Source organism: Remersonia thermophila, chromosome 6 (assembly GCF_042764415.1).
Source record: "Remersonia thermophila strain ATCC 22073 chromosome 6, whole genome shotgun sequence".
Lineage (NCBI taxonomy): Eukaryota > Fungi > Ascomycota > Sordariomycetes > Sordariales > Chaetomiaceae > Remersonia > Remersonia thermophila.
Genome location: NC_092222.1, coordinates 1,663,064 through 1,688,731, shown reverse-complemented (window position 1 = coordinate 1,688,731; position 25,668 = coordinate 1,663,064). Strand labels below are relative to the sequence as shown.

The 25,668-nt window shown below is 60.7% G+C and overlaps 11 protein-coding genes across 11 annotated transcripts; 7 read left to right on the top strand and 4 right to left on the bottom strand.

The window, feature by feature from the left end:
- Nucleotides 1-313: 313 nt before the first annotated feature.
- On the bottom strand, nt 314-3,448 carry VTJ83DRAFT_6656 (uncharacterized protein; the record flags this gene model as incomplete). The annotated part of the gene is made up of 2 exons (XM_071013391.1): nt 314-909; nt 973-3,448. 2 exons carry the CDS (start codon nt 3,446-3,448, stop codon nt 314-316), a joined length of 3,072 nt encoding a protein of 1,023 aa, XP_070864283.1.
- A 2,141-nt stretch (nt 3,449-5,589) lies between these two features.
- On the top strand, nt 5,590-6,901 carry VTJ83DRAFT_6655 (uncharacterized protein; the record flags this gene model as incomplete). Its single annotated transcript, XM_071013390.1, has 3 exons — nt 5,590-5,731; nt 5,838-6,022; nt 6,086-6,901. The coding sequence occupies 3 exons, from the start codon at nt 5,590-5,592 to the stop codon at nt 6,899-6,901; spliced, it is 1,143 nt and encodes a 380-aa protein (XP_070864282.1).
- A 159-nt stretch (nt 6,902-7,060) lies between these two features.
- Nucleotides 7,061-8,207, bottom strand: VTJ83DRAFT_6654 (uncharacterized protein; the record flags this gene model as incomplete). The annotated part of the gene is made up of 3 exons (XM_071013389.1): nt 7,061-7,821; nt 7,908-8,031; nt 8,130-8,207. The coding sequence occupies 3 exons, from the start codon at nt 8,205-8,207 to the stop codon at nt 7,061-7,063; spliced, it is 963 nt and encodes a 320-aa protein (XP_070864281.1).
- Nucleotides 8,208-9,124: 917 nt separating this feature from the next.
- Nucleotides 9,125-11,215, top strand: VTJ83DRAFT_6653 (uncharacterized protein; the record flags this gene model as incomplete). The annotated part of the gene is made up of 1 exon (XM_071013388.1): nt 9,125-11,215. The coding sequence occupies one exon, from the start codon at nt 9,125-9,127 to the stop codon at nt 11,213-11,215; it is 2,091 nt and encodes a 696-aa protein (XP_070864280.1).
- An 825-nt stretch (nt 11,216-12,040) lies between these two features.
- On the bottom strand, nt 12,041-14,302 carry VTJ83DRAFT_6652 (uncharacterized protein; the record flags this gene model as incomplete). The annotated part of the gene is made up of 5 exons (XM_071013387.1): nt 12,041-12,565; nt 12,618-13,247; nt 13,301-13,713; nt 13,954-14,090; nt 14,163-14,302. 5 exons carry the CDS (start codon nt 14,300-14,302, stop codon nt 12,041-12,043), a joined length of 1,845 nt encoding a protein of 614 aa, XP_070864279.1.
- A 1,313-nt stretch (nt 14,303-15,615) lies between these two features.
- Nucleotides 15,616-16,113, bottom strand: VTJ83DRAFT_6651 (mitochondrial 37S ribosomal protein mS33; the record flags this gene model as incomplete). The annotated part of the gene is made up of 4 exons (XM_071013386.1): nt 15,616-15,632; nt 15,688-15,743; nt 15,799-16,007; nt 16,075-16,113. The coding sequence occupies 4 exons, from the start codon at nt 16,111-16,113 to the stop codon at nt 15,616-15,618; spliced, it is 321 nt and encodes a 106-aa protein (XP_070864278.1).
- Nucleotides 16,114-16,567: 454 nt separating this feature from the next.
- Nucleotides 16,568-17,614, top strand: VTJ83DRAFT_6650 (uncharacterized protein; the record flags this gene model as incomplete). Its single annotated transcript, XM_071013385.1, has 1 exon — nt 16,568-17,614. One exon carries the CDS (start codon nt 16,568-16,570, stop codon nt 17,612-17,614), a length of 1,047 nt encoding a protein of 348 aa, XP_070864277.1.
- A 1,239-nt stretch (nt 17,615-18,853) lies between these two features.
- VTJ83DRAFT_6649 (uncharacterized protein) lies at nt 18,854-19,923 on the top strand (the record flags this gene model as incomplete). The annotated part of the gene is made up of 2 exons (XM_071013383.1): nt 18,854-18,869; nt 18,950-19,923. The coding sequence occupies 2 exons, from the start codon at nt 18,854-18,856 to the stop codon at nt 19,921-19,923; spliced, it is 990 nt and encodes a 329-aa protein (XP_070864276.1).
- A 1,008-nt stretch (nt 19,924-20,931) lies between these two features.
- VTJ83DRAFT_6648 (uncharacterized protein) lies at nt 20,932-21,453 on the top strand (the record flags this gene model as incomplete). The annotated part of the gene is made up of 3 exons (XM_071013382.1): nt 20,932-20,997; nt 21,057-21,167; nt 21,292-21,453. 3 exons carry the CDS (start codon nt 20,932-20,934, stop codon nt 21,451-21,453), a joined length of 339 nt encoding a protein of 112 aa, XP_070864275.1.
- A 170-nt stretch (nt 21,454-21,623) lies between these two features.
- VTJ83DRAFT_6647 (uncharacterized protein) lies at nt 21,624-22,262 on the top strand (the record flags this gene model as incomplete). Its single annotated transcript, XM_071013381.1, has 1 exon — nt 21,624-22,262. The coding sequence occupies one exon, from the start codon at nt 21,624-21,626 to the stop codon at nt 22,260-22,262; it is 639 nt and encodes a 212-aa protein (XP_070864274.1).
- A 554-nt stretch (nt 22,263-22,816) lies between these two features.
- On the top strand, nt 22,817-25,392 carry VTJ83DRAFT_6646 (uncharacterized protein; the record flags this gene model as incomplete). Its single annotated transcript, XM_071013380.1, has 6 exons — nt 22,817-22,934; nt 22,996-23,019; nt 23,084-23,135; nt 23,195-23,209; nt 23,302-25,206; nt 25,275-25,392. The coding sequence occupies 6 exons, from the start codon at nt 22,817-22,819 to the stop codon at nt 25,390-25,392; spliced, it is 2,232 nt and encodes a 743-aa protein (XP_070864273.1).
- Nucleotides 25,393-25,668: the final 276 nt, after the last annotated feature.

Sequence of the window (25,668 nt, the reverse complement as noted above, 5' to 3'; positions counted from 1 at the left end):
ACCGCGGGGAACTATCGCCCCTTGGTTCTCGCCCCGTGATGGTTGTTTCCATCCGTGAAAATCCCATCTGCCACCGGGCACCGTCCGGATGCAGAATCCGTGGGTAAAATCCCGACCGGAGGCCGGGCGGTTTTCCAATCCAGGAAAAACAAGAAGAGGAGGAACAAGAAGAAGCAAAAGAAAAGCAGAAAAAAGGGGAGGGGGGGGGGGGGGGGGGACTTAGCCGCCGGCCCGGGCTGGCCTTCGCCGAACCTGTTCCGGAGCCCTGGCCCGCTCCAGCTCTTCCCTTTCCTCCTCACGAAACACGCCGACCTCAATCCATAACGATATCTCTGATGGCCCACTTCCAAGCCTCCCCCCTCTCGACTTGGCCGTTAGCAGCAATCCATAAGCTGCACTTCTTCCTCCACCTCTCCTCCTCCTCTCTCTGGCGGCGGACAAACTCGGGCCCAACATCAAACTCCTCCCCAACGGGCCACTCGTGATGATGAACATCGCTCACGCGCGGGTAGCCGCCGCCGCCGCCCCGACCATCATCGCTGGAAGCAATCGTGCGCTCCTCAAGGTCCGGGATGTCTTTGAACACGTCTTCCTCGGAGTCGTCGTCGAGGGCGTTGAACCCGTCGAGCGTGTCGCTGCGGTCGGACCGGCTCCGTGGAGGAGCAAGCTTGAGCCAGCACATGTTTTGCGGATCGAACACCATGCCGCCAACCACCTGCACGCCCTTGGTGGCGCCGATGTTGGTGATGAGCGCTGGCCGCGGGGTCGCCGCCGTCTCGCGGTCGCGCATCACGTGGGCGGGCACGGAAGATGTCGACGGGGATGACGCGGGAACCTCGAAGGCGTTGAGAGCGTGGTCGTTGCCCTCCCACCGTAAGGTTTCCGGGTTGTAGCACATCCCTTGGACCACTGCAGGGAGTCGGTCAGACCTTGCCCAGTAGAGCGGATGAAGGGACAGCAAGAACAACTCACCCTTGGGGTCCCGAGGAGGGTTCAGATTCGCGATCAGCTGCGGCTTCGACTGCGGAGGCCTCCGGGGCTTCTTGGGTCTGGCGATGTTGACGAGCGATTGCGGCGGGCCATTCCACGTGCTCCTGGCCGAGAGCTGGGCGATGCGCTGGGCCGTGAGAGGCGCGATCACGCCGGAAGGGTTGCGCTGGGCCAGGTTCGTCTCTCGTGCGATGCGGCTAGCAGCAGTATCGCGAGCGAAGCTCGGCACGTTATTGTCCACGCGGGGCGCGTGAAGCGTGCGGGGCGACGGGGTCACGGTTCGGTCCGGCTGCGGGATCTGAGAGCTGCGGCCGCGAGTGGGCGGTCGGTTGGTGACAGGCTGCTTGAGGTATTTGGCCTCGGCCTGCGTGGAGGTCGGCAGGTCATCGAAGGCATCCAGCTCGTGGCCGTCGCCGAAGTTGCGCACCCGTTTGGGCAGGCTCAGCTTGCTCCAGGCACCACGGTCGGGCGTCTTCTCGACCGAACGATGCAGGCGTGGCGGACTAGGCGACCGGATCGCCGACCGAGACACGGCGCGCGAGTGGGACCGGAAGTCGATGTTGGCTTCGGATTCATGGCGCCGGAGCGTTCGAGACGCCTTGGCGTTGACGTTGTGTGACTGGCTTGCCGAGGCCCCGGCCGGCACGAACGGCACCTGAGGGGCCTTGCGCGCCGTTGCCACGCTCTCCGCCGTACGCACCCTTTCCACGGGCGTCTTGGGCCTTATGGGCACCGCCGGTGCACGGCTGGCATGATCGGTCCGCGACGGTGGCCGCTCGTATGTTCGAGCCGACGGCGCCCGCGCGGGCGACTGCTGGGAGTGCATCATGGGCAGCGACCGCTTCATACGGAGAAGCTGCGAGTTGGAGGTGGTCGGATCGTTCCTCAGGGACATCTGAGACGCTCTCTGCCCGAGCTCCCTCCGGCGCGGCGACGTCGGGCCCATCGTGCTTGACGCAGCGGGAGCCGTTGCCGTCCCGGTGCTGGCGACGCTGGTGACCGAAGAGTGAGCTGAGTGTCCAATGCGAGACAGAGACCGCCTCGAATGGGCTCGCGGTATCGGGCCGCCGCTCTCGGAGACCGGCTCTAGCGAGGACTGGGTGTGAGACCGTTCGTGGCCCATCATCGACCCCATCGACGCCATGGGCCGTGGGAGTCGCGACGTGCCGGCAACGGGCTTGTTTGTAAACTTGAGGGCGACAGAGGCCTTGGGCCGCGCCGGGCTGGCGGGCCGGGTCGTCTTGACTTGAATGTTGCGGTTGAGCGTCAATTTTCTGGAATCAAAAATCTCCCCGTCGCCGATTTCCAGGCCGCTCAAAAAGTCTTCCTTGTCTTCCTCCTTGTGCTCCTTGACCAGGATCTTGTTGGGAGGTTCTTGAGCCGCCAGCTCCTCCTGGGTGGGCTCCTCAGGGATGCGTTCCGGTGAACGGCTCAGGCGTCGCCGCTTAAGACGCTCGCCAAAATCCAACGGGCCGTTGGGGATGATAAGGCCGTCAAAGATCTCATCCTCGCTCTCAACGATGGAGCTGGAGAGGCTGGGACTGAAAGCGCCAACGGACGAGCTCCTAGCAGACTGAGGTTCGCGGCGCGTGCCGCCAAACCGCGTGCCGAGGCTGCCTTCGGCCCACTCAATGTCGTCCAGAAGAGAGGTGAGGGTGGGCGTCTTGGGGATGTCTCGCTTCGCCGACAGCTTCAGCTTGCCGTCCTCGGGGAGCTCAAAGTCCTTTTCGAAATCATCCTCGGCATCGGCATCGGCATCGGCATCGGGCTTCTGGGGCGTCGGGGGCGTGATCAACGAGAGGGGCTTCGGCATGCTGCGTTTCTTCGACACCCTGATGGTCTCGGCGCCGTCGCCGAGCAAGTCCTCATCGTCAATGTCGCGGAAGCGTTCCAGGTCGATGAAGCCGGCGGAGGGGGATTTGGAGCATTTGAGGTCGTCCAGGGCGGACGGCGACTCTCGTGGGGGCTTGGAGGGGCTCGGCTGTGCCGAGTTGCTGACTTGGCGGAGCACTTCTGGGAACTGAGAGCTGTCTCTCCTCTTGATCTGCAGAGCCTGGCCGTCCGGGATCACGAGGTCGTCGATCCAGTCTTCCTGGATGATCTTTTTGATTTTCCTCCCGCCCAGGCGCTTGATGGTGCCTCCCATGAGGGCCGAAGGGGGCACGTTTTTCGGCAGCGGGATGCCGGCCTTGGCGGCGGCAGCGATGGCATCGAGGGTTGATTTTTCGTCATTGCCTGGCAAGAGGACCTGGCGTTCCTCCTCCCCATGGACGGATTCAAAGTCGGACCGGAACGATGATTGCGAGTCGCGACGGTTGTATGAGATGTTGGTGGCCGAGTTGGAAAGCGATGGAAGAGCCAGCTCGTCCCCGTCAAAGACGAAGTCGTCGTCGTCCCAGTTCTCGATCTCGTCCTCCATGGGCGGTCGTGCCTTGAGTCGAAGGGTGGACGAGTTCATGATTGCGGCGCTTTTGCAGAGCAAAGATGCAGCGTGTTTACGGTGGATATGGCTAGGGCGCGAAGGACCGGGTGGCGGGGACTGGGCCTCGAGGGCCCAACACAGCGACGTGTAGCACGGAGCGATGCAGTCAGTGATGTTGGTTCATAGTCGATAGCGAAGCCTCTCCCCCGTCAACAAGCCCTCGGGGTCCAACGGACGATGCGGTGTCGACGCGACACGACAGGATTTTTCGACGCGGATACGGAGCTGAGGGGGCGTTTGCAGCGGGTGTGCATCGAGATTCGAGCGATGCGATGCGAGGCGAGGCGAGGCGAGGCGAGGCGAGGAACGACGCCGAGGACGGCAAGACAACGCGTTTCTCGGTTGGAGCGAGCCGGGGTCGACGAAAGAATGGCTACTATACAATGTCGTCTAACTGCTGTCGTGGCCTCGTGGAAAAGCGTGACACTGTTGGTCGCAAAATCGAATGGCGGGTACTGGCCGTCGTTTCAAACCTGCGACGTTGGCTGTGTTGGCTGGCTGCCGTGGGTTGGCTGTGGCTGGAAAAGTCGGCGAAAGGAATGCGACGGAGAGTGGCAGAAAGTGTGGAGGCGAAGGAAGACGAGGGACCTGAGCTGCGGCCCAGAAAGGACAAGACAGGGGCAACGGGAAACCACCAACGCCAGCAGCGGCCAGGCCCCAGCGGGACGAGACGCGGGAATCCACTGTTAGGCCTCTTGGCGCCACCACCCGACCTCCACTCCACTGACACTGCCGGACTGGACTGCCCCGCGATCTGTTTTGTCCCCGAAGGCGCGCGACGGCACAATGGAACAGGCACGTTGGATCCGACGGAAAATCCGGGGGGCCCCCCGAGACAAGCAAACCTATGGCATTCGAATCAAGGCAAAGACAGCAAAACAAACACAAAGAATATCAAGCCTTGGAGAGACAATGAGCAACAAAAAGAGAAGAAACCACTTTCAAACGAGACATCCCCTCATTCTCCCAGCCACATGGTGTGTTCGCGGATCAAGCGCAGGGTTCCCTGGACTTTGTCGGGTTGTGGTGTGTCCGCGCTTCGGAGCTCCGGCCATGTGGTGGTCGCGTTCATGACGCGACGCCACGCCTTCCCGCCCCTCGAATAAGCATCCGGTGGTCTTAGCATGAACTCTGCTCTCTTCGCTTTTGGCCCGAAATCAGTTCAAGGTGGCTTCTGGCGTCGATGAGACCGCGCAGCATCGGCCATGGGCTGTAGTTCCTCCCGACGGAACGAAAACGTCCTGCCGGGTGTGTATAGTAGTAGTGTACTGTGTAGTAGTGAAATGGTGGTTGTCGAGGAAACAGCGTGAAGTTTGATCGGTTCCTCTCTGCCGAACGCCGCCACATGTGGAGTCGAACAAGCCGGCCCAACACATACTGTGTAAATAATAAGTACGTACCTATTGTACTACTACGCAGCACATGGACTGACGCTGCTGCCGAACCGACGGGAGCTTGCTTTTCTTTGCTTGCCTTGTTTGCACTGCATCGGGAGCATCCATGACGACGCTCGTTGGATTGGAAATGACAACAGCACCTCCATAGCGACGGCTGAAGTCCTGTCCCAATCGAAATGTCTTGAACTTGTTCTATTGGAGGGATGTTCCTGAACGACAAGGCAGCATCGCCTGAATGGACCTCTGCTGCCTAGCCCTCCACGCTCCAAATTCAGACCATCCCTTGATGGAGCGTCTCATGAATTCAAAACCCAGAGACACCGTCCATGCTGTCTGAACCCATTGCAACTTGTCCAGATGCCGTCTTCAGCATAAACCGTGAAATAGAGCTGGGAAAAAGACACTCCCCTCCCGCCTTTGCGCGCTCACCATCTGCCCCCCGCTGTCCGCCATCTATAACCACATTCGTCCGCTCGGGATCTCGAGACAAGCCGCCATCGGGTAGAGACGCCGGCCCTTGAGACAACCTTCTCTTTTTTTTTTTCATCTCACCTGCCGTTTCATCTCGGCGGCAGCCTCCCCATTGCCGCATCCGTCATCTCCTGGACGCCGCAAACGAGCACGGCGACGGGTCTCCCGAACGCATATTACTATAGTAATCTTGGTTTTGGTCCTCCCGCGTCCCGCGTCCCGTGTCCCCGGCTTCCCTACCCGCCCGTCATGGCCCCCTCGCACATTATTCGCATCCCACGGACCGATGAGGAAGGCTCCTTCATCCTCGGCGAGGTTGCGCCGTCGGGGTCCAAGCCGCTCAACGTCAAGCTGGTCGCCACCGAGGGCGAGGCGCCCTACGTGCTCAAGCGTAGGTCACGCACCACAGTCCATCATGCCCGTCCTTTGTCGGCTCGCCTGAAACGGGGTGAGACATACAGGCGGAGGAGGGACAGAGCGCTAATCATGCGTTGCAGTGCGCCATGACCGAATCGGCGAGCTGCGGGCGAGCAGCAGCCCCTGCTCACCGGAGGAATGGGAGGCCATCTTGAAGTCGCTCCTCCTGGGCGGCGACCCGGTTGACGGCATCGAGGCCGGCGCAGAGGCGAACCTCGAAAAATCCATCACCATCACCATCCGGCGGCGCGTGGCTGGGATTAACGTACGTTCCGTCTCCGCCCAGCCACCCCCAGCTTACTCGGTCGCTAACACGGGCCATGACTAGCAACGCCTCGGCGCTCTCACCCTCGCTCACAAAGAAGAAGAAGCCATCCAGCTCTTCGACTGGTGCGGCGCGGTGGCCCTCGAGCGCGAGAAGGCCCAAGCCTCCGTTCGGTCCGAGAGGGCAAAGGTGGCCGACCTCGAGGCCCAGGTCGCCGAGCTGCGCAGCCAGCTGGACGAGCTGACCCGGTCCAAGGCGGACCGCGAGGCCGAGCTGCTCGAGAAGTTCTGCACCTTGCTCAACGAAAAGAAGATCAAAATTCGTGAGCAGCAGCGCCTGCTGAGCACGGCCAAGGTCGACCCCTCGCGCCTGGACACGGCAAGAGCGGCTCAGGCCGCGACGAGGTCGGCATCCGAAGAGGCATCCCCGCAACCCGGTCCCTCGCGGCGCGGAAAGAGGAAGGCGTTTGACGATGCCGGGGGCGGAGGGTCTTCGGGCTCGGAGGACGGATTTGATATGGCAGCGCCGCGCGGGGTGGACAGGATGGACCTTGACGTGAAAGAGCGTCCGGGGACGAGGGCGCAGGAGACCCCGGAGGTTGCGGAGGCCCCCGAGCTGGAGGATAGGGAAACCAGCACGGACAACGATGCCACCGCGAGCGAGAGCGAGGACGAGGCCCTGGCTCCTCCACCCCCCACGAGGCGGCAGCAGCATCAGCGGACAGAGGGCACGACGGCAGCGGGAGCGAGCAAAGCCGGGAGCACGCGGAAAGATGTCGTCATCCATCCGGTGAAGAAGCCGATCCGAAAACCCCCTGCCAAGGCCGCCGCGGCTTCCCCGGCGTCTGGGAGCGAGACGGAGTCGGACGATGAGCTCTGAGAGCCTGGGAAAAGTCACCAAATAATAGAGCTTCGTCCCGAACTTTCACACCAGCCGGCCACGTCTTGTTTTTTTAGCGAGGCACACAGTAATAACGCTAACTGTACCATCAACGCATTTCGCTGAAGGGCACCGATCCCTCGCAACCACCCTCCCCCATCACCTCCGGTCATCCTCCTTGAACTTGTCGTTCCAGAACCCCCTGAAATGCTTCTCCCTCCCCTTCTGGGCAATCTCCTCCACCTCCTCCTTGGTCAGCTCGAACCCAAGCACGCCAGGTCTCACCCACCCCCTCAACCTCTCCTCCTTGGCGCTCGTCGTGATCGCCACGACCCCCTGGTCCACGCACCACCTCAGCGCGACCTCGGCCGGCGTCACGCCGTGCTTCTTGGAGATGCTCTCATACACCTCGTCCAACGGCCCCGGGGCCGCCTTGGTCACGGCCGTCAGCGGGCCGTACGCCTCGGCCACGATGCCCTTCTCCTTGAGGTACCCGAGCAGCCCGCCCTCGGCGTCGTGGTGCTGCAGGTAGGGGTGGAACTCGATCTGGTTCACCACGGGCGGGTACCGCGCCGTCTTCAGCACCGCCTCGAGGTGCTCCTTGAGGAAGTTGGACACGCCGATGGACCTGACGCGGCCCGAGTCCTTGGCGGCCTCCATCTCGGCCCACTTTTCCTGCAGCGCGCGCTCCGCGGCGGCGCGGACCTCCGGGTCCGGGGAGTAGATGTCGCCCGCCCAGAAGGGCGAGTGGATCAGGTACAGGTCGACGTAGTCGGTGCCGAGCTTGCGGAGGGAGCGGGTCAGGGCCAGGTCGATGGTTTCCCCCTTGGTGCACGAGGACTTGGTGGTGATGTAGAGCTTGGAGCGAGGGATGTTGGCGCGGGAGAGGGCGGCGCCGACTTCGGCTTCGTTGCCGTAGACTGGGAATCGGAGCAGGCGTTAGATCTCCATGCCGCGGGGTGGAGGGATGGCGGATAGAGGGGACAAGGCGGAAAGCAAGACATACCCTCGGCGCAGTCCAGATGGTAGTATCCTTGCCTCAGAGCGGCGAGGGTGTACTCGATGGTGCTCTCGTCGAGGACGTCCTTGCTGCCGCGCTTGAAGCGGGCGGTGCCGAGGCCGTAGGACAGCTGACCGAGCGAGGACCACCGTGTCAGTCGTTGGGATGCGGGCATTGGCGGGCGGACCCAGCCGGATTGGGATCAAGGGTGCTCGAGTTGCAACATACCACCGGGATCTCATTGCCGTCGCTCAGCTTGAACGTCGGGATGGCGGGGGGCTGTTCAGGGGCGGATTCGGCGGCCATGATGCTTCTGCTCTGCTTATGCGGGTGTTGTTGGATGCGAGAGTTGAGTCAAGGTGGAGGGTCTGGCGGGACACCTCGCGGAGGGAGGCCAAGGAGTGGACACCCCATCTATTTATTTATCGGGGCAGTCAAGGTACAACATGGTGCAACTCGGAGCTAAGCATGATACACCCGGGATCCAAGCCTCATCATTTTGCGCTATCCTGTTGTCATTGGAGCTGTGTGACTCGGCTGTTGGTTGTCCAAAGCGACCTACTTGGCCAATGCTGCATTGCGGCGGTCCCCCGCAGCGGTTTGCAGCCAAGAGTGGGGGTGCTCCCGAGCCCGAGAGGTCCTGGGCCGGCCATGACGCAATCCCTCGAGTTTCGTTCTCTATCATTGCCGGCTCCGATCCCAATGTCATTCGCTGGAAGTCTGTAAAAGAAGGGGGGAAGAAGTGATTTTGAGACCTGGAAGATTGCCTCTCTCAAAGGTAAAAGTGGTAGCTAATATAACTAGTCCTCGTTGGTTTGTCTTGTCGGTTGTGCTATACAACGCAAGATACCTACACCACCGAGGTCCTGTGTAATACTGCAGGTAATATTAACTAGCTAACGTTACTGCGGGGCCGGGTTCGTGACGTGCCGTCCCGCAAACTCGGGACGCCACCCTTCGGCAGCGGCAGATCAAATCAAGCGTATCAGAAGACCACAACCAGGGGCGATATTCAATTCCTTGCAAAGGCTGTGCCACAGCAAGACGTATCAGCCGTCCCCTTGTTGCGAAACATTTCTCTTTTTTCCCGTCTTTCACCCTCTCACGAACCTCGTTATCTGCCCACACCTCAGCCTGCATCTGGATTCCCCACCCCTGGCAAGCCTCCATCACAACACCACTACCTGCCCGGCGTACCTAGGTTGGCAAGGCTAGACAGCTTCATGCACTTCCGGCCCGTTGCTCGCTGTCTCGCCCTTGCCCATCACTGCCGTGACCCCTGGAGCCGCTCCTTTGCCTCCTCCTCGTCCTCTCTTTTCGGCTCGGTCGGCATCCGGTATATGGCCATGGCCGGCCTCAACCCGTCCAGGGACGCCTCACCCAGGCCGGACCACGACGATGGAGTGACCCTTGCCGACCTCCCCAAGTCGTGGCACTTCACCGCGTCTCTCCCTCCGGACCCTCTCTTCCCCACCCCCGCCGACAGCCACAAGGCGACCCGCGAGGAGCTCGGCCCGCGCCAGGTCCGCGGCGCCCTCTTCACCTGGGTGCGCCCGGAACCCCAGCAGGACCCGGAGCTCCTCGCCGTCTCGCCCGCCGCCATGCGCGATCTCGGCCTGGCCCTCTCCGAGGCCGACACCGACGACTTCCGCCAGACGGTGGTCGGCAACAAGCTCCACGGCTGGGACCCCGAGACGCTCTCCGGGCCCGGCTACCCCTGGGCCCAGTGCTACGGCGGCTTCCAGTTCGGCGACTGGGCCGGCCAGCTCGGCGACGGCCGCGCCATCAGCCTGTTCGAGGCCACCAACCCCCGCACGGGGCGGCGCTACGAAGTCCAGCTCAAAGGCGCGGGCTTGACCCCCTACAGCCGTTTCGCCGACGGCAAGGCCGTCCTGCGCAGCAGCATCCGAGAGTTTGTCGTCAGCGAAGCGTTGAACGCGCTCGGCATCCCCACCACCCGCGCTCTTGCCATCAGCCTGCTCCCTCACTCGCGCGTGCGCCGCGAGCGGATCGAGCCGGGCGCCATCGTCGTCCGCCTTGCCGAGTCCTGGCTCCGTCTCGGGACCTTTGACCTCCTTCGCGCCCGCCGCGAGCGCGCCCTCACCCGCCGCCTGGCCACGTACCTCGCCGAGGACGTCCTCGGCGGCTGGCACGCCCTGCCGGCCCGGATAGACAACCCTTCGGACCAGGCCCAGGCTCTCTCGCCGCCTCGCGGCATCGCCCCCGAGACCCTCCAAGGCCCTTCCGGGACCGAAGAGAACCGCTTCGCCCGCCTCTACCGGGAGGTGGTCCGCCGCAACGCCGCCACCGTTGCCCGCTGGCAAGTCTACGGCTTCATGAACGGCGTTCTCAACACCGACAACACCTCCGTTCTCGGCCTCTCGCTCGACTTTGGCCCCTTTGCCTTCATGGACACCTTCGACCCCGCCTACACGCCCAACCACGACGACGCCCTGCTCCGCTACAGCTACCGCAACCAGCCGACCATCATCTGGTGGAACCTGGTCCGCTTCGGCGAGGCGCTCGCCGAGCTCTTCGGCGCCGGCCCGGACGTGGACACCGACGACTTCGTCGCCGCCGGTCCCACCGAGGCCACGGCCCCGCCCATCATCGCCCGCGCCGAGGACGTCATCAACCGCGCCGGCGACGAGTACAAGTCGGTGTTCCTGTCCGAGTACAAGCGCCTCTTTGCCCTCCGCCTTGGCTTCCGCCCGGAGAGCCCCCTGCCCGCCGACGTCTTCGACGTCCTCATCTCCCCGCTCCTCGACGTCCTCACCGACCTCGAGCTCGACTTCCACCGCTTCTTCCGCCGCCTCTCGACCGTCCCCCTGGCCGACCTCGCCGAAGAGGACTCCCGCCTGCAAGTCGCAAGCCGGTTCCTGGACGACTCGGACGACTCCCTCGCCCTCCGCAACGACGACAAGGCCCGCCGGGAGCGGCTCGCGGACTGGCTCGCCCTCTGGCGGGAGCGTGTCGTGGCCGACTGGAGCGGCGGGGAGAGCCCCGATGCTGATGCGACAAGCATCATCCCCCCGGAGGTTGACGCGGAGCGAATCAAGGCCATGAAGCGCGTCAACCCCAATTTCGTCCCCCGCGGCTGGATCCTCGACGAGGTCATCCGGCGCGTCGAGCATGAAGGGGAGCGGGATGTTCTCAAGCGCCTTCTGCATCTTGCCCTGCACCCCTTCGAGGACTCGTGGGCCGGGCGAGAGTTTGACGGCATCTTGTACGAGGGCGACAGAGACGAGGAGGTACGGTGGACGGGGAGCGTGCCTAGGACAAAGAGGGCTATGCAGTGTAGTTGCAGTTCGTGATCTTGGTTTTCTTTTCCCTTCTTGGGTGGACGGCTCAAACAATGTCGGTATGATGGTTGGTTTCATTGGGTGAAGTATTAGATACCACGGTAATGAACGTCAAGTCGGAATCTTTGTTCCTCTTTCCCCGTCTCACCAACGCTCGCTCCATCGTCACTCCTGTCACACAGTGTAGCCATCTAAGAATCATCGCGTCGATAAACGAGTGACTATGAGAGCAAGACTATTCGTATACATGGACAAGGCCGGTTAACTCACTGCAGACCACGCATCACCAGCGATCAATGATTCCCATCTTCCTCTGCCTCACATGAAAACACCAAGCCACTGCCTTGACTAGACTCCCCCATGCTCTCCCCTCCACCCTGTAACCGCAACATCCCCGCGACCATATCCGCCAAACAATGATTCCTCGAGCCATATAAATGGAACGGATGACAGAGGGGTCGGTCCTGTCGGGGAGGGGAGTGTTGGCGGACTGTCCCCACTAGATCTTGACACGGCAGATTCAGCCCTCCTCCGATACACCTTCTGCAGCCGTTCGATATTGCAAAATCCATAACCATGATGTGTCCAAGGCAGCTCGGGTGGGCAGTAGCCTCCCGGGCGTAGGATGTCGGGTGATGTCGGAAAAATCAGGTGCTGACAGAGATGCTCGTAAACAGAGTCTCATATGGTATAGGAGAACTCAGCTGTGCGAAATTCATTCTCGGTTTGCCAGAGACAAGAGGCCCACATGGCGCAGGTCCAGGGTCAAAAAGAAAGAAAAGGCGAGCAATGCTTTCCCTGTCCTTGGTTCATCTCGGCCTCTGGTGAAGCATCCGCCTAGCGGTAGCCGCCGCCGCCATAGCGGGAGCTGGCCATTCGTCCCGGCATCGGGCCCACGCCGGGGCCGGGCCGCGTGGCGGCCGCATGGTTCGTGCAGAGCATGCCGACGCGAGAGCCAAACTTGGAGCCCCGGAGAGAAACCATGTGCTTCCTGATATGGGCAGCCACAATCTCCCGGTGCTGCTGAGAGGCGTGCGTCAGAATCCACTGGATCAAGTAGTTGCCATACTGATCGCTGGCGATGTCGATCAGGGGAATTCGGGGTCGGTCAACACGGCCTTCGCAGACGCGATCCAGATAGCGCGTGAGGAACTCGGGACCCCCGATCTTCAGGCACTTTTCGACGACCTTGGACGCAAACTGATCCATGCTGTACTCAGCGGCGTAGCGGATGACGTGGTCGATGGCCCGGCTACGATCCGCTGGGGCGCCATGCTCGCAGATGTGCTGAATGCACCAGTTGCCAAACTGGCCGTGGGCGACAATGTCAATGTTTGCCAGAACTTCCTCAATACATGGACGCTGCAGAGATTGGTCAGAGATGCTTCAAGCACGTTGAGACGGGGTAAAATACCTTGTCCTCCTCCAGACAATTCTCAAAGATGTTCTGAACAACCAGGCTCCCCGTCTCACCCAGAGCCACCTCATGCCACATGCCGCGCAGGGCTTCATTGACGTACTTCATGATCTGCGGCGGCGACTCGGTCCACCGCAGCTCAAACAGCTTCTGCCAGACGTGACAAGCGTAGCGATGGATAACCGTCTCGGGAATCCTCCGCAGAAGCTCGTGGACCATGATCGCCTTGTAGTCCTCCGGGACCGAGTCAAAGGCTTTCTGCACCACGTGACAGCCGAAGGGATCCATCGAGAGGTTAAGGGTGTTGCCACGGATCGCTTGGGCAATCTTGATAACCTGCTCGGGAGTCCCATGCTCGAAGCAACGCTGGACCAAGAAGTTTCCGAAGCGGTTGACCATGAGCGGATATGCCTGGGCCACGATGGCCTCGACGATCTCGTACTTCTGCTCGGGGGTGCCAACCTTGAGCTTCTGCTGCAGGAAAATCGAGGCCTGTTGGTCATTGTTGCAAACGATCTTGTCAACAATGTACTTCCAGTCGCACGTCACGTTACGGTCGAGCAGGCGGCGGTAGTTGAGTGGCTCAGTCGTCGGCGAGATGTACGTCTGGCCATCCGGGGTCATGGTCTGAGGGTGCAAGTTAGCCATCTGTCCATGATGTCATGATGCTGCTGACGTACCTCGCCCTTCCAGGAGGAACCGCCTGAAGTGAACTCGGTGGCATGAGGAGAGAGGACGGACCCCACTGGTTGCTGCTGGTAAGGCGAATACATTCCCATTCCTATGCCGCCGCCCATCATGCCTTGAGGCCCGACGGGATAGCCCTGGCCCATGTCAAACGGAGCAAGGCCCATGTTGTAAGGAGCAAAGCCCGAGCCAAAGCCACCAGACGATCCATACCGGTCGCCAAACCGGCCGCCCCGCCGTCCGATGGGCCGCATGGTATCCGGGTCAGAGAGGATTCGGTCCTGTCGATACACCTCCATACCGGAGGGAGCAAACGCAGGCTCAAAGGTGCCCGCACGGTTGTTGGGCCACCGGATCGGCTGGGCTCCCTCAGCCATCATCTGACTTGGCGGCAGGGCTCCAGGCACTGTCCGGTCATTCCAGATGTCTGCGGGGCGGTTCAAGCCAACCGTCGCGATAGGGGCACCGATGTCTGTAGCAGCGTTGTCCGGTGCCGCCCAGCTGGGCTCGCGTGAGAACGGTTGCAGTTTGCTTGGCGCGTTGAGTACCACTCCACCGGAAGTGATCCGGGACGATGTGGGGGAGGCTGAAGTGCTCATGACCAAGGAATAGTCCTGCTTGACGAGAGTCGGAACCGCGCTCTCACTGTCCGTATTGCTACGAGAGTGAGACAGCGTTTGGTCCATGCGCGAAAGCTTGCTCCGAGCCTGCGCAAGCTCGATCTTGAGCCGCAAAACCTCCTCCTTGGTGATGGTGGGCTCGGGCGGAGTGGTGGTTGCAGACCTGGCCGCCGGAACGGTCGCGGAAGAAAAGGCCTCGACTCCAGGAGCGATAGGCAAGGATGAGGACAGCGACGGGCTGTCAAGTCCGCGTGTAACAGGGATCTCGTCCTCCTTGGTCTTATGCTCGTCACGCTGCTGCTGCTGCTGCTGTTGCAAGATTGAGTGCTGCTCCGAGAGCTTCGCGTACAACTTGTCGATAGGATACGACTCCATGGTGGAGGTGGGGTCGTGGGCAATCTTCAACTTCTGTCACGATGAGTCCTACTACTGCAAGTAGGGTGAGCGGCGTGGCTTACTTTGGCGCTGTTCTGACCGGAGAGATGGGCGGTGGTCAGGGCGTCGATGGATTTCTTGAGTGACTCGGTAGCCTCGATGTCCTGGGGTATTGAACGTTAGGCTCTGGGTTGATGGAAATAAAGAAAACGTCGAAACGCTTCGAGAAAAAGAGGCAACGAAAAGCACGGCGAAAACTGGCGTTTCCATTATTGTTGAGAGAAACAGAGAACTTGCCTTGGCGTCACGGTCCATCATGTCTTCCCCAGTTATGTTGTTGGGGCTCTCGTCCAGGGAATGAATGTTAGAAAGTTGTGGCTTTGAGACGGACCGATCAGCGAGAAGTGAACAACGACCAAGGCCGATATGACCCAAACTTTACGATGGAAATGGGTGGCGGGGCGGACTGAGAGGTTGTGCCCTGGAAGTCTGGTCTGGAGGTGGAAAGCTGAGAAGATGAGAAGATGAAGATGTGAGGTTGGTTCGGGGTTTGCTGGGAAAAGCGTGGCAGATAATGAGGATTCGAAGTTGGGGAGGGAGAATGGAGGATGAATTGGGGAGAACACGGAAGGCGCGAACCTGTTAGGCAGACGCAGGACAAGGAACCTCGAGTCGAGGAGATGGAGAAAGAGAGAAGGAAGGAAAACATGCCCAAAAGGGATCGAGATGGAAGAGTTTGCTCTGAAAGGAAAGAACCGAGATGTTGAAAAGCAGAAGGCACATGGAACGCAGTAAAGGAGCCAGGCATCTCAACCCGCTTTGGGCCTTCACATCTGCCCACCTTGAGTCAAATGGACCCCAATATTCTGGCAGGAAGTCCTCTCATCATTCACCTTTGATACTGCTGCCGATAGGTCGGTTCTTTTGATAAGAACACGGTCCCATCACTTCCATTCCTGGTCTACTTCACGCCAGCCTGACATCGGCAATTTGAGTCTCGGTGGTCCCGACCTCTCTGCTCGGTTTGCGATGGCAAGTGGTGCGGTTTGCAGGAGAAACCTGGCCGGTCACTCTGGTGCCCTCTGATGCCCGGTTCTACGATCGGAAGAAGCTTCATGTCATCGAGCTAGACTATACGACCCTTGTGCTGGGGATTCGCCAGCCATCACGACTGTGGCACCCATTTTCAGTTCTGCTGCAAGACGCCACGAGGAAGTTGGGCAAGAGAGATTCGATTCGTGATGTAGATGGTATTCCATTCCTCTCGTCTATACAGTAATTGTACAAAGTGCATTGCATGGAAGCGTCGTTCGTCATCTCTTTTTCTTGTCTGCAACCTGTTAGCGCGGGCCGTTGTCGAGAGGAGAACCGCAACAGAAACACACCTCCTCCTCCAGCCTCCCTCTTCTTTTTTGGTGCTCCCTTGCCACGGGCTTTCAGACTGCAAGACGTTAGACTGGGCCGGTCGTGACGGGTGCCGATGGCGGGTCACCAACGCTGCAATGTGCTCGAGGCGATCCTGTTCCTCCTCGTTCTCCACCTCGAGTTGGAGCGGCTCAAACTCTCTCTGGAAGTCGCGGAGCGTCACAAGCTTTCGTGGGTAGTAGGAGGCGAGCGCGGGACCCTTGAGTCTTTGGCGGAGGATTTTGTTGCCCGTCCGGAGCCCCTCCGGGTTGAAGGTGGTCCCGAAGAGCTCGCATCGAGCCTGGCTCGGTTGGTCAGAATGCCGTCCCGTCGATGGATAGAGACTACCCGGAAGGGATCCAACGTACCCTCATCAGGTCGAGCAGCCGCGCGCGAGGAACCGACATCTTGCCGCTACATGGAATGCCTGGCGGATTGCTGCGAACGTCGAAACTTTGACCACCCAAATGTTGGACGTTGTGAGAGACTCGGCCGCCAAGGCTCCATGTTTGCGCAGCCAATCAGGTTGTTTCTCTGTGGGTCCAGCACATGGCACCCCTGTCGAGCAAAGCCGATGCTTTGAAGCACCAGGCACAACGCAAAGCTTCAACTTTTATGCAACTCCGATGTCACCGACGGCCTTCGCCGAGGGCATCAACACCAACATTCATCTCTGACATTCCTCTTGGCCTCCTGATGACTACCTCATACTCGCTTCTCATCATCGGCATGTGATAGTTGCAGCCCACCAAAACAATCTCATTTGCCAAGACCGACCGAAATCATCAACGGCGTTCATTGTTCATGGTGGCTCTTCCTTTTACGCTTGCTCTGTTGTTTTCTCTCGCCTGACCGTTCAACATGGGGAAACGTAGCCGTAACGAGTCGGCGAACTCGGCCGAGGCGACAACGCCAGCGGCCCATCCAGCACAAGAACCAGCTCCCAAGCGTTCTAAAAAATCCGATGCCTCCAAAGAGGAGCCGTCCCCCGTCGGACCACCACCCCAGATCCCGCCGTGGAATGTCTTCACAAAATGGACATCCTCCACCATCACAAGAGCCTACCCACCCATTCCGGCGGTCCTTGATCCGGCCCTCGAGACAGCCGCCCTCACCCACTCTGGCATGCGCAAGGACCCCAACGACCCGAGCTACGAACAGCTAGAATGGCTAGGCGATGTATACCTGGAGCTGATCGCCACCGAGCTCATCGCGGCAACGTTCCCCACGCTCGAGCCGGGCCGCGCGTCGCAGTACCGCGAAATGCTAGTGCGCAACGCGACTCTGTCCCAGTTCTCGCAGCACTACGGCCTAGACCGGCGCGCCAACTTTCCCGCCGAGTTCGGGTTCGGAGGCCGGCCAAACGGTACGTCGGCCAGCGACAAGCAGCGCGCCAAGGTGCTGGGCGACATCTTCGAGGCGTACGTCGGGGCCATTGTTCGTTCCGACCCGGAGAACGGCCTGCGGCGCGCCGCGGAGTGGATGAAGGTTCTGTGGGGTCCCATGCTGGAGAAGCAGATTCGCGAGGTGGAGGGCGGCGGGAGTGTTAGAGACATGAAAATCAGCCCCAAGACGCAGCTGGAGCAGATGATTATGGTGCCCGGTGTGAGAATCGAGTACCGGGATCTCCCGTCAAACGGGAAGAAAGACCGGGACACGAACCAGCAGCTGTTCTTTGTGGGGTGCTTTCTGCACGGCTGGGGCGAGGAGGGGCTGCAGCTGGGTTATGGCCAAGCCCTTGGGAAGAAGGAGGCAGGGCAGAGGGCGGCGGCCAAAGCATTGGAGAACAAGAAGCTGCTCAAGAAGTTTGTGGAGAAAAAACAAGCTTACATGGCTGCGAGGGCGGTGGTGCAAGAGCAGCAGCAGCAGCAGCAAGAGCAGCAGAGTGCTGCTCAGCCAGGAACGTAGGCCTGATACCAGCCAGGGATGAGAGCTCCGATGTGGGACTGGAATAAGGCCAAGTCATTGTGCGGGGAAAGATTGGGCATAGCACCGGGCAAACAGCCATGTTCGAGAAGATACCCAGGTTGCAACAGGAACGGGTTGGGGCAATAGATTTGGAACATTAGAACAGCACCGGTCTCGACAACACCAGTGCCACCTACGCTACCTGACAATTCGAGCAGCTTCCCAATGCTCCGACCTACTGTGTATGTAGGTGGCTCTGATCCATGTTGACGTTCACTTGATCGTGCCGGCGCAACTCGATGGCGCTCAAAGACACCCATGGGTATCTGCCCCTAAGATTCACATCTTCCTGTTTCGTATGTTGTGGGACCGGGGGTGCCGAGAAGCGTTAGCCAGGTGACTTCGGACCGCAAAGCGCCGGAAGCAAGCGGCCGTTTGAGCTTCCAGCATTCCCCAGTCGGAAGCAACGTGCTAACCTGGTCAGTGTGGGTGATCTCCGATGGGGGGGATCGGCCGCCGTTCCATGTTCAGAAGGGTCCTCAACAAATTCGGAGGCTGCAGCACCAAGCAGCGGACGTGACAGAGAGGTTGCATTTCACATGTTCTGCCAACGTCAAGCATGTTGCGCCGCAATCAAACTCGGGACCCACATTTCTCAGATCAGGCCTGTCCGGGAGGTTTCCCCAGGCTCGGTCCGCGTGCCAGGGGAGGCCGAATTTGGGGAAAGTGGGCCTGCAGGTCATCATGGCAGCGGACATGCGCTGGCGCATGCCGAGGCAAAAGCAGCCAGTGTCCAATTCAGCGCAGCGAGCCTGTCCAGTGGTTTGCTCTCTTCAATGCAGTGGGGTGCCGAACTTCCCTTCAACTGCGACCGACCCGGCGGGAGACCCGAACATGACGCGACAGCTTGACTCCTCGGCCGAGATGAGGTGAAAGCTAAAAGGTGGAATGCCGTCTTCTCTGTGAGTGTCCGATCGGTGGAATCCCGTTCTTGCTCTCAGAGCCTGCAGCAAGCCACCACGGCCTCCGCTTGATTTGTTATTGTTGATGCTCCCCGTTCGCGCTTCAACACGCGGCCAGCTGCACCTGGACCCCACGCCACTACCGAGCCTCAACGAACCAAGGGCGCCTTGCTCCCCACGTCCCCGTAATCGACTCGTGCCTCTGCCGCAATCCCCCGAGCGATTCCTTTCAAACGATCGTCGACCGTCCGCTCGAACCCCACGACCCTGATGCACCATGTCGGATTCAATTGGTAAGCGCGCCGCGGCGGTCGCCCCGATATCCGCACGCTCAAGCATGCACGGCGCACGCTAACGCCGGCAAACAACGCAGATCGAGTCTTTGTCCATGCCCTCAACACGGTCAAGAAGATCCCCAAGACCGGGGCGGCCCGGCCGCCGCCGTCGGATCGCATGCGCCTGTACGGTCTTTACAAGCAGGCCATGGAGGGCGACGTGGACGGCGTCATGGAGCGGCCCACAGCCTCCTCGGTCGCCGTCTCGGGCAGCGTCAGCACCAGCAGCGAGGATCTCGTGCGCGAGCAGGACAAATGGGACGCGTGGAACTCGCAGAAGGGCCTGAGCAGGACCGAGGCCAAGCGCCGTTACGTCGAGACGCTCATCGAGATCATGCACAAGTACGCCAACACGCCCAACGCCCTGGAGCTGGTCGCCGAGCTCGAGTTCGTCTGGAACCAGGTCAAGAGCAACAACCCGAGCGCTGCCGGGTCGTCATCCTCCGGGCAGATTGGCACGTCGAGCCGATCGGAGCGGGGCGAGAAAGCGAGCCTCCGGGGAGGCCACATCCCCATCGCGACCGAACGCACGCAAATCATCACGAGCCCCGTCACAAGCCCGGTGGTCCGCCGCTTCCAGACACCGCTGAGCGGCACCGAAGGCCCGATGCGGGTGCTCCGGCCGATGAGCGAGGAGGACGAGTCAGAGCGGCGGCTGGCCGAGCTGGCGGACCAGGCCGACGACGAGCCGCAGAGCGACTACGCGCGGCGGAACGACAAGCGGACGAAGCGCATGGAGCGGGCCATCGTTCGGCTGTCGGCCGAGATCGCGGCGCTGCGGGAGCAGATCGCCACGGGTCGGGAGTGGCGGTCGCGCAAGGAGAAGGGCGTGGTCCCATGGCTGGGGTGGCTGTTTTGGGCGGTGTGTAAGCACGTCGCCATCGACCTCGCCATCTTGATCGTGCTCCTCTTGTGGATGCGCAAGAGGAAAGACCGCCGGTTCGAGGACCACGTGCGCGGCATTTTCAGGGTTGCGCGCGAATATGTTCGCAAGATTGTGCCGGCCAGGTGAACGCGCGCAGCCTATACGAGACCGACGGTGTCTTCGCAGACGTCTTGTAGGGACGCCTCGCCATCATGACGCCGCGACTCGGAAACATCGTCAGAGGCACCCGATACGATGTTCGGTCAGCGGCCTCCAACATCCCGAATCCAGAAGAGGCTCTGGAGCCGGGACAGCCACCTCTCGCGGCACCAATCCTCACAAACCACCGCAGTCTCTGCCACCGATCCCCACACTCTACATATTCTCACGCCTGGCCGAGCCCTCCGACACTACCGGACGGACGCCGGCTAACAGCAAGATGACGCCGTCCTACAGAGCTGCGAAACCACCGCCACGCCTACCACAACGACAGGGAATACTTTCCATGACGGCGAGTATTCCCATGCTCGTCGAACCTAACCATACCCTTGAGGTCGAAACGACCTCTCCGAGGGGAGATCCGAAAACTCGGACCGCTTCCTTGGGCGCCTATTGATGAAGGCGACCCTGGCTGTAGACCACGCCTAGAGTCGCGTTGGGAAGGCCACAGTCGATGAATTGAGGAAAGGCGGCGCTTACACTTGCCCGCCGGACCCAGATACTACATACAGCATTGTCTCGGCTTTTGAGCCGCCGCTCAAGCAACCATTTCCTTTGTCACCACGATGTGTATAGCGAATAATGGAGACATGATGAGCCCGCTCTGCGCGACGGCGTGGAAGATAGGATAAATATACCCAGCCTAACGGATGATGTTTCATCAGACAATCGAGTGTCTTTCTCTTGGTCCTACGAGACCGAAATGGTGAGACGGGGAGGGTGGATGGAGCCGCCATGTATAGATGGGAGTGCCGCAGGAATGCAGCAAGGTGCGGGGTTGGGTTTGGGTGTTCAACCACTTTAATTTACTACCCAACATCAAACTGCACCACGAACCTTGGGACAACCATCGTTCCACGGATTCTTTGCCTCGGTACTCCCATCCAAGCCGACACTCCCGCCTGATCCCGTCTGGTTCCTTACTGAGCTGATACCATGTCTGTCATCCACGTCGTCCTGTTCCAGTTCAAGTCAGATGCCCGCCCCGAGGACGTCAAGGCAGTATGTCCCCTGTCACCCGATAGTGGTGTACGATATCATGACCAGCTGACAGCGCCTAGGCCTGCGATCGATTCCTTGCGCTCAAGACCAACTGCGTCCACCCGACCAGCAAGACGCCTTACATCTTGTCCCTGAGGGGCGGTCGGGACAATTCGCCCGAGGATCTGCAGGTGCGCCACATTTCCTACCTCAACGCGCTCTGTCTTCTCGTTTCCCTCCATGCTCTTTTCAGATTGGGACTTAGGTCGGCCGTCTATACATGAACCGGCTTGCTGACCGGTGGGTATGAACCAGATGCAGAACGGCCTAACGCACGGGTTTGTCGCCGAGTTTGCGTCCGTCGAGGACAGGGACTACTACGTATCAACAGACCCGGCGCATAAAGAGTTTGTGAAGAGTATTATCGACTTGTTGGAAAAGCCGGTTGTGTTGGACTTTTCAGATGGTGTGTACTAATTGAGCCGGGGTTTGTTGAGGATTCAAGAGGCCCGGGGTTGGAGTTGATGAACGCAGGGGAAGCCAAAAATTGGGAATACCGTAGGCGGGGGTTTCTGCCTCCAAACACTTCTGGAGCCCAGAACCGCCATCCTCGAGCATGATCCTCGTCATCCAAAAAGCCGTCAAGCATGCCGCAATCTGTTCAAGAACCAGAAACCTCCAGGCCGAGAGCTTCGGAGCACATCCCGCCGCTCACCAACATCGCGCCCGGGATTTTCGTCCCGCTACAAGATGTCGACCTTACCCACTTTGAACCGCCACGGGACCGCATCGAACGGCTCAAGAGCATCCTCTCCAGCATCGACTACCACCGTGAAGGCGTCCGGGAGAACCTCCTTTACATGTTTGAGCGCGAGAAGCGGCGTCTCGTGCAACAAGCAGCCGAGGCGGAGCAGCAACTTCTAGGATCGACGGCGCTTCCGCCCCAGGGCCGCCGCCCCGGCCTCTCCCCGAGCGAGGTTGACGAGCTCATCGCCAACATGGAGGCGCCCGCCCAGCCGGGCGTCGACTACAACGTGCACAACATTGTACTGTCTGAGCTTACGGTGCCGCCGCCGGCCGCCGGGCCACCTCCAGCCTCGATCCGGGACGCGGCCGTCAGGGACCTGCTCGTTATGGTCGAGAGGGCGGTGGCGGATTTGCACGGCGTGGAGAATTTCTTGCTGAAGAAGCGGGAGGAGTACTTGGCTCTTCTAGACAGGGAAATTCAGCGGCTCGAGGAGGTCGGGATGCGGCCGGAGGAGCGCAGAGGATCGGGTGGCTCGTAGTGAATCAGACGTTGAGTTCAATTCTGCATGGCAATCTGGCATCAGGCATTCATCGAGATTGGTTGGTGCTCGAACAAGAAAATGTGGCAACCGGCGGTAAGAGGCGTTGCTCAGCGAACGCAAGAGTTCTCACATGCTTCCATAAACGGAGCCATCTCTCAATCTAGAGCACAAGATAGAGGAAGACTCGGTGGAAGCAACCGAGTTCTCCTACAATAAGTGCCCAGGAAAAGTACAATGGAGAGAGAAAAGGCTCAAAAAGTCAAATCGCGGCGAGAAGTGGGGGGGTTTAAAAAGCCCGGGAGCTTACAAATTGAGAGTTTTGATTGGCCGGCAGCGCCCATGGTGGGGCCCAGCCTGGCTCTGGCAGGAAACGTCCGCAACAACGCTTGATCCGAGCTCCAACTCCACGGAACATAACCACCTCAACCCTCAACCCCTCGACCGAACGAACCCCCCGACCCCCCGACCCCCCGACCACCGCGGGCTCCCACCGCTAGCTCCCAACCCTGCCCCCCATCTCCCCTCTCCTTAGACTCCGTCGAGACGGCACCATGTTGAGGCAGACATTGGCTCGCTCGGCTTGGCGGACTGGCAAGCATCCGGCCCGGGCGGCCACCCGGGCTTTTTCGGCGACGACACAGCGGCCGGCCGAGGTCGAGCTCACAATTGGTGCGCATCGCCCTGTTGGGGTTCTCATTGTGCGTGTCGACGCTATGCTGACGCTTGCCAGACGGGAAGAAGGTGTCGATTGAGGGTACGAGGGACTATGCGATTTTGGGTGGTCCCACGTCCATGTTTTGCTGATGTGACTATTGCAGCCGGGTCCGCCCTGATCCAAGCTTGCGAAAAGGCCGGTGTTGTCGTTCCAAGGTACGCGTGCGCCTCGCGGGTTGTGTGCTGCTGAGCATGGTTGGACTGACGAGCTGCAGATACTGCTACCATGAGTAAGGCCCCCTCCCGCGAACCCCGCCGCCGAAGACGCGCGACACCCAGCCGCCGTGCTGCCTGATGCTAACGACGGCTTCCCCTCGCTTAGGAAGCTCGCCATCGCCGGTAACTGCCGCATGTGCCTGGTCGAGGTTGAGCGGTCGCCCAAGCCCGTTGCGTCGTGCGCGTGGCCCGTCCAGGCCGGCATGGTGGTCAAGACCAACTCGCCCCTGACACACAAGGCCCGCGAAGGCGTCATGGAGTTCCTGCTCGCCAACCACCCCCTCGACTGCCCCATCTGCGACCAGGGTGGCGAGTGCGATCTCCAGGACCAGTCGATGCGGTACGGCGCCGACCGTGGCCGGTTCCACGAGATCGGCGGCAAGCGTGCCGTCGAGGACAAGAACATCGGCCCGCTCATCAAGACGTCCATGAACCGTTGCATTCACTGCACCCGCTGCATCCGCTTTGCTAACGACATCGCTGGCGCCCCCGAGATGGGCTCGTTCGGCCGCGGCAACGACATCCAGATTGGCACCTACCTCGAGAAGAACCTCGACTCTGAGCTGTCGGGCAACGTCATCGACCTCTGCCCCGTCGGCGCCCTGACCTCCAAGCCCTATGCCTTCCGCGCCCGCCCCTGGGAGCTCAAGAAGACCGAGTCCATCGACGTCCTCGACGGCCTCGGCTCCAACATCCGCGTCGACTCGCGCGGTCTCGAGGTCATGCGCATCGTCCCGCGCCTCAACGAGGACGTCAACGAGGAGTGGATCAACGACAAGACCCGCTTCGCCTGCGACGGCCTCAAGACCCAGCGCCTGACGCTGCCGCTTGCGCGCCACGAGGGCAAGTTTGAGCCCATCACCTGGGAGCAGGCCCTTACCGAGATTTCCCACGCGTACCGGACCCTGGCGCCCAAGGAGAACGAGTTCAAGGTCATCGCCGGCCAGCTGGTTGAGGTGGAGTCGCTGGTGGCCATGAAAGATCTCGCCAACCGGCTGGGCTCGGACAACCTTGCTCTCGACATGCCCAACGGCGGCCAGCCCCTCGCCCACGGCGTCGACGTGCGGTCCAACTACCTCTTCAACTCGCGCATCTGGGGCATCGAGTCGGCCGACTGCATCCTTCTGGTCGGCACGAACCCGAGGCACGAGGCTGCCGTCCTTAACGCCCGCATCCGGAAGCAGTGGCTGCGCTCCGACCTCGAGATCGGCGTCGTCGGCCAGACCTGGGAGTCGACCTTCGAGTTTGAACACCTCGGCACCGACCTGGCCGCCCTCAAGGAGGCCCTCGCCGGCCCCTTCGGCAAGAAGCTCCAGGCCGCCAAGCGGCCCATGATCATCGTGGGCTCGGGCGTCACCGAGCACCCCGACGCCAAGGCCTTCTACGAGGTGGTGGGCCAGTTCGTCGACAAGAACGCCGCCAACTTCCTGACCGAGGAGTGGAACGGCTACAATGTGCTGCAGCGCGCCGCCTCGCGCGCCGGCGCCTTCGAGGTTGGGTTTGTGACCCCCTCGGCCGCCGTCGCCGAGACCAAGCCCAAGTTTGTCTGGCTGCTCGGCGCCGACGAGTTCGACGAGGCCGACATCCCCAAGGATGCCTTCGTCGTCTACCAAGGCCACCACGGCGACCGCGGCGCCCAGATCGCTGACATCGTCCTCCCCGGCGCGGCGTACACGGAGAAGGCCGGCACGTACGTCAACACGGAGGGCCGCGTCCAAATGACGCGCGCCGCCACCGGCCTGCCGGGTGCTGCCCGCACCGACTGGAAGATCATTCGCGCCGTGAGCGAGTTCCTCGGCGTGCCGCTGCCGTATGACGATGTTGCCCAGCTCCGCGACCGCATGGCCGAGATCAGCCCTGCTCTGGTGGCGTATGATGTGGTTGAGCCCGTTGCGCTGCAGCAGCTGAGCAAGGTCCAGCTGGTGGAGCAGAACAAGGGCGCCGAGGTCACCGGCGCGCCGCTGAGGAAGGTTATTGAGAACTTTTACTTTACGGATGTCATCTCGAGGAGGTCAGTCATTTTTCCCCCTTCTTCTGTAAGCTTTTACCGATCGCTTGGTACTGACAGTGGCATTCTAGTTCACCCACAATGGCCCGCTGCTCGGCAGCCAAGGAGACGGGCGACCCCCGGACAAACTTCATGGCCCCTGGCATGGAGGAGGATAGGCCCATGGGCCAGGTGGCGTATGGGGCGTAGAGAAAAAGTTAAGGGAGCGTAGCGGAGGGAGGAAAGAGAGAGAGAGAGAGGAACCATGCAGAAAGGGGGGATGGCGCGGCTGGGTAGAGAAGATAGGAAAGCATTCGGCAAAGAAGAGTGAGTGCTTGTCTATCTTGGACTCATGCCACCCTCGTGCCCCGACACACCAAACGTATTTTCTTTTGTTGTTGGTCAGTCTGCTCCTGCTTGGCTTGATTTGTACATAGTTGGAGGGGGGCAGGGTAGAGAGAGAGAGAGAGAGAGAAGATGTATTTG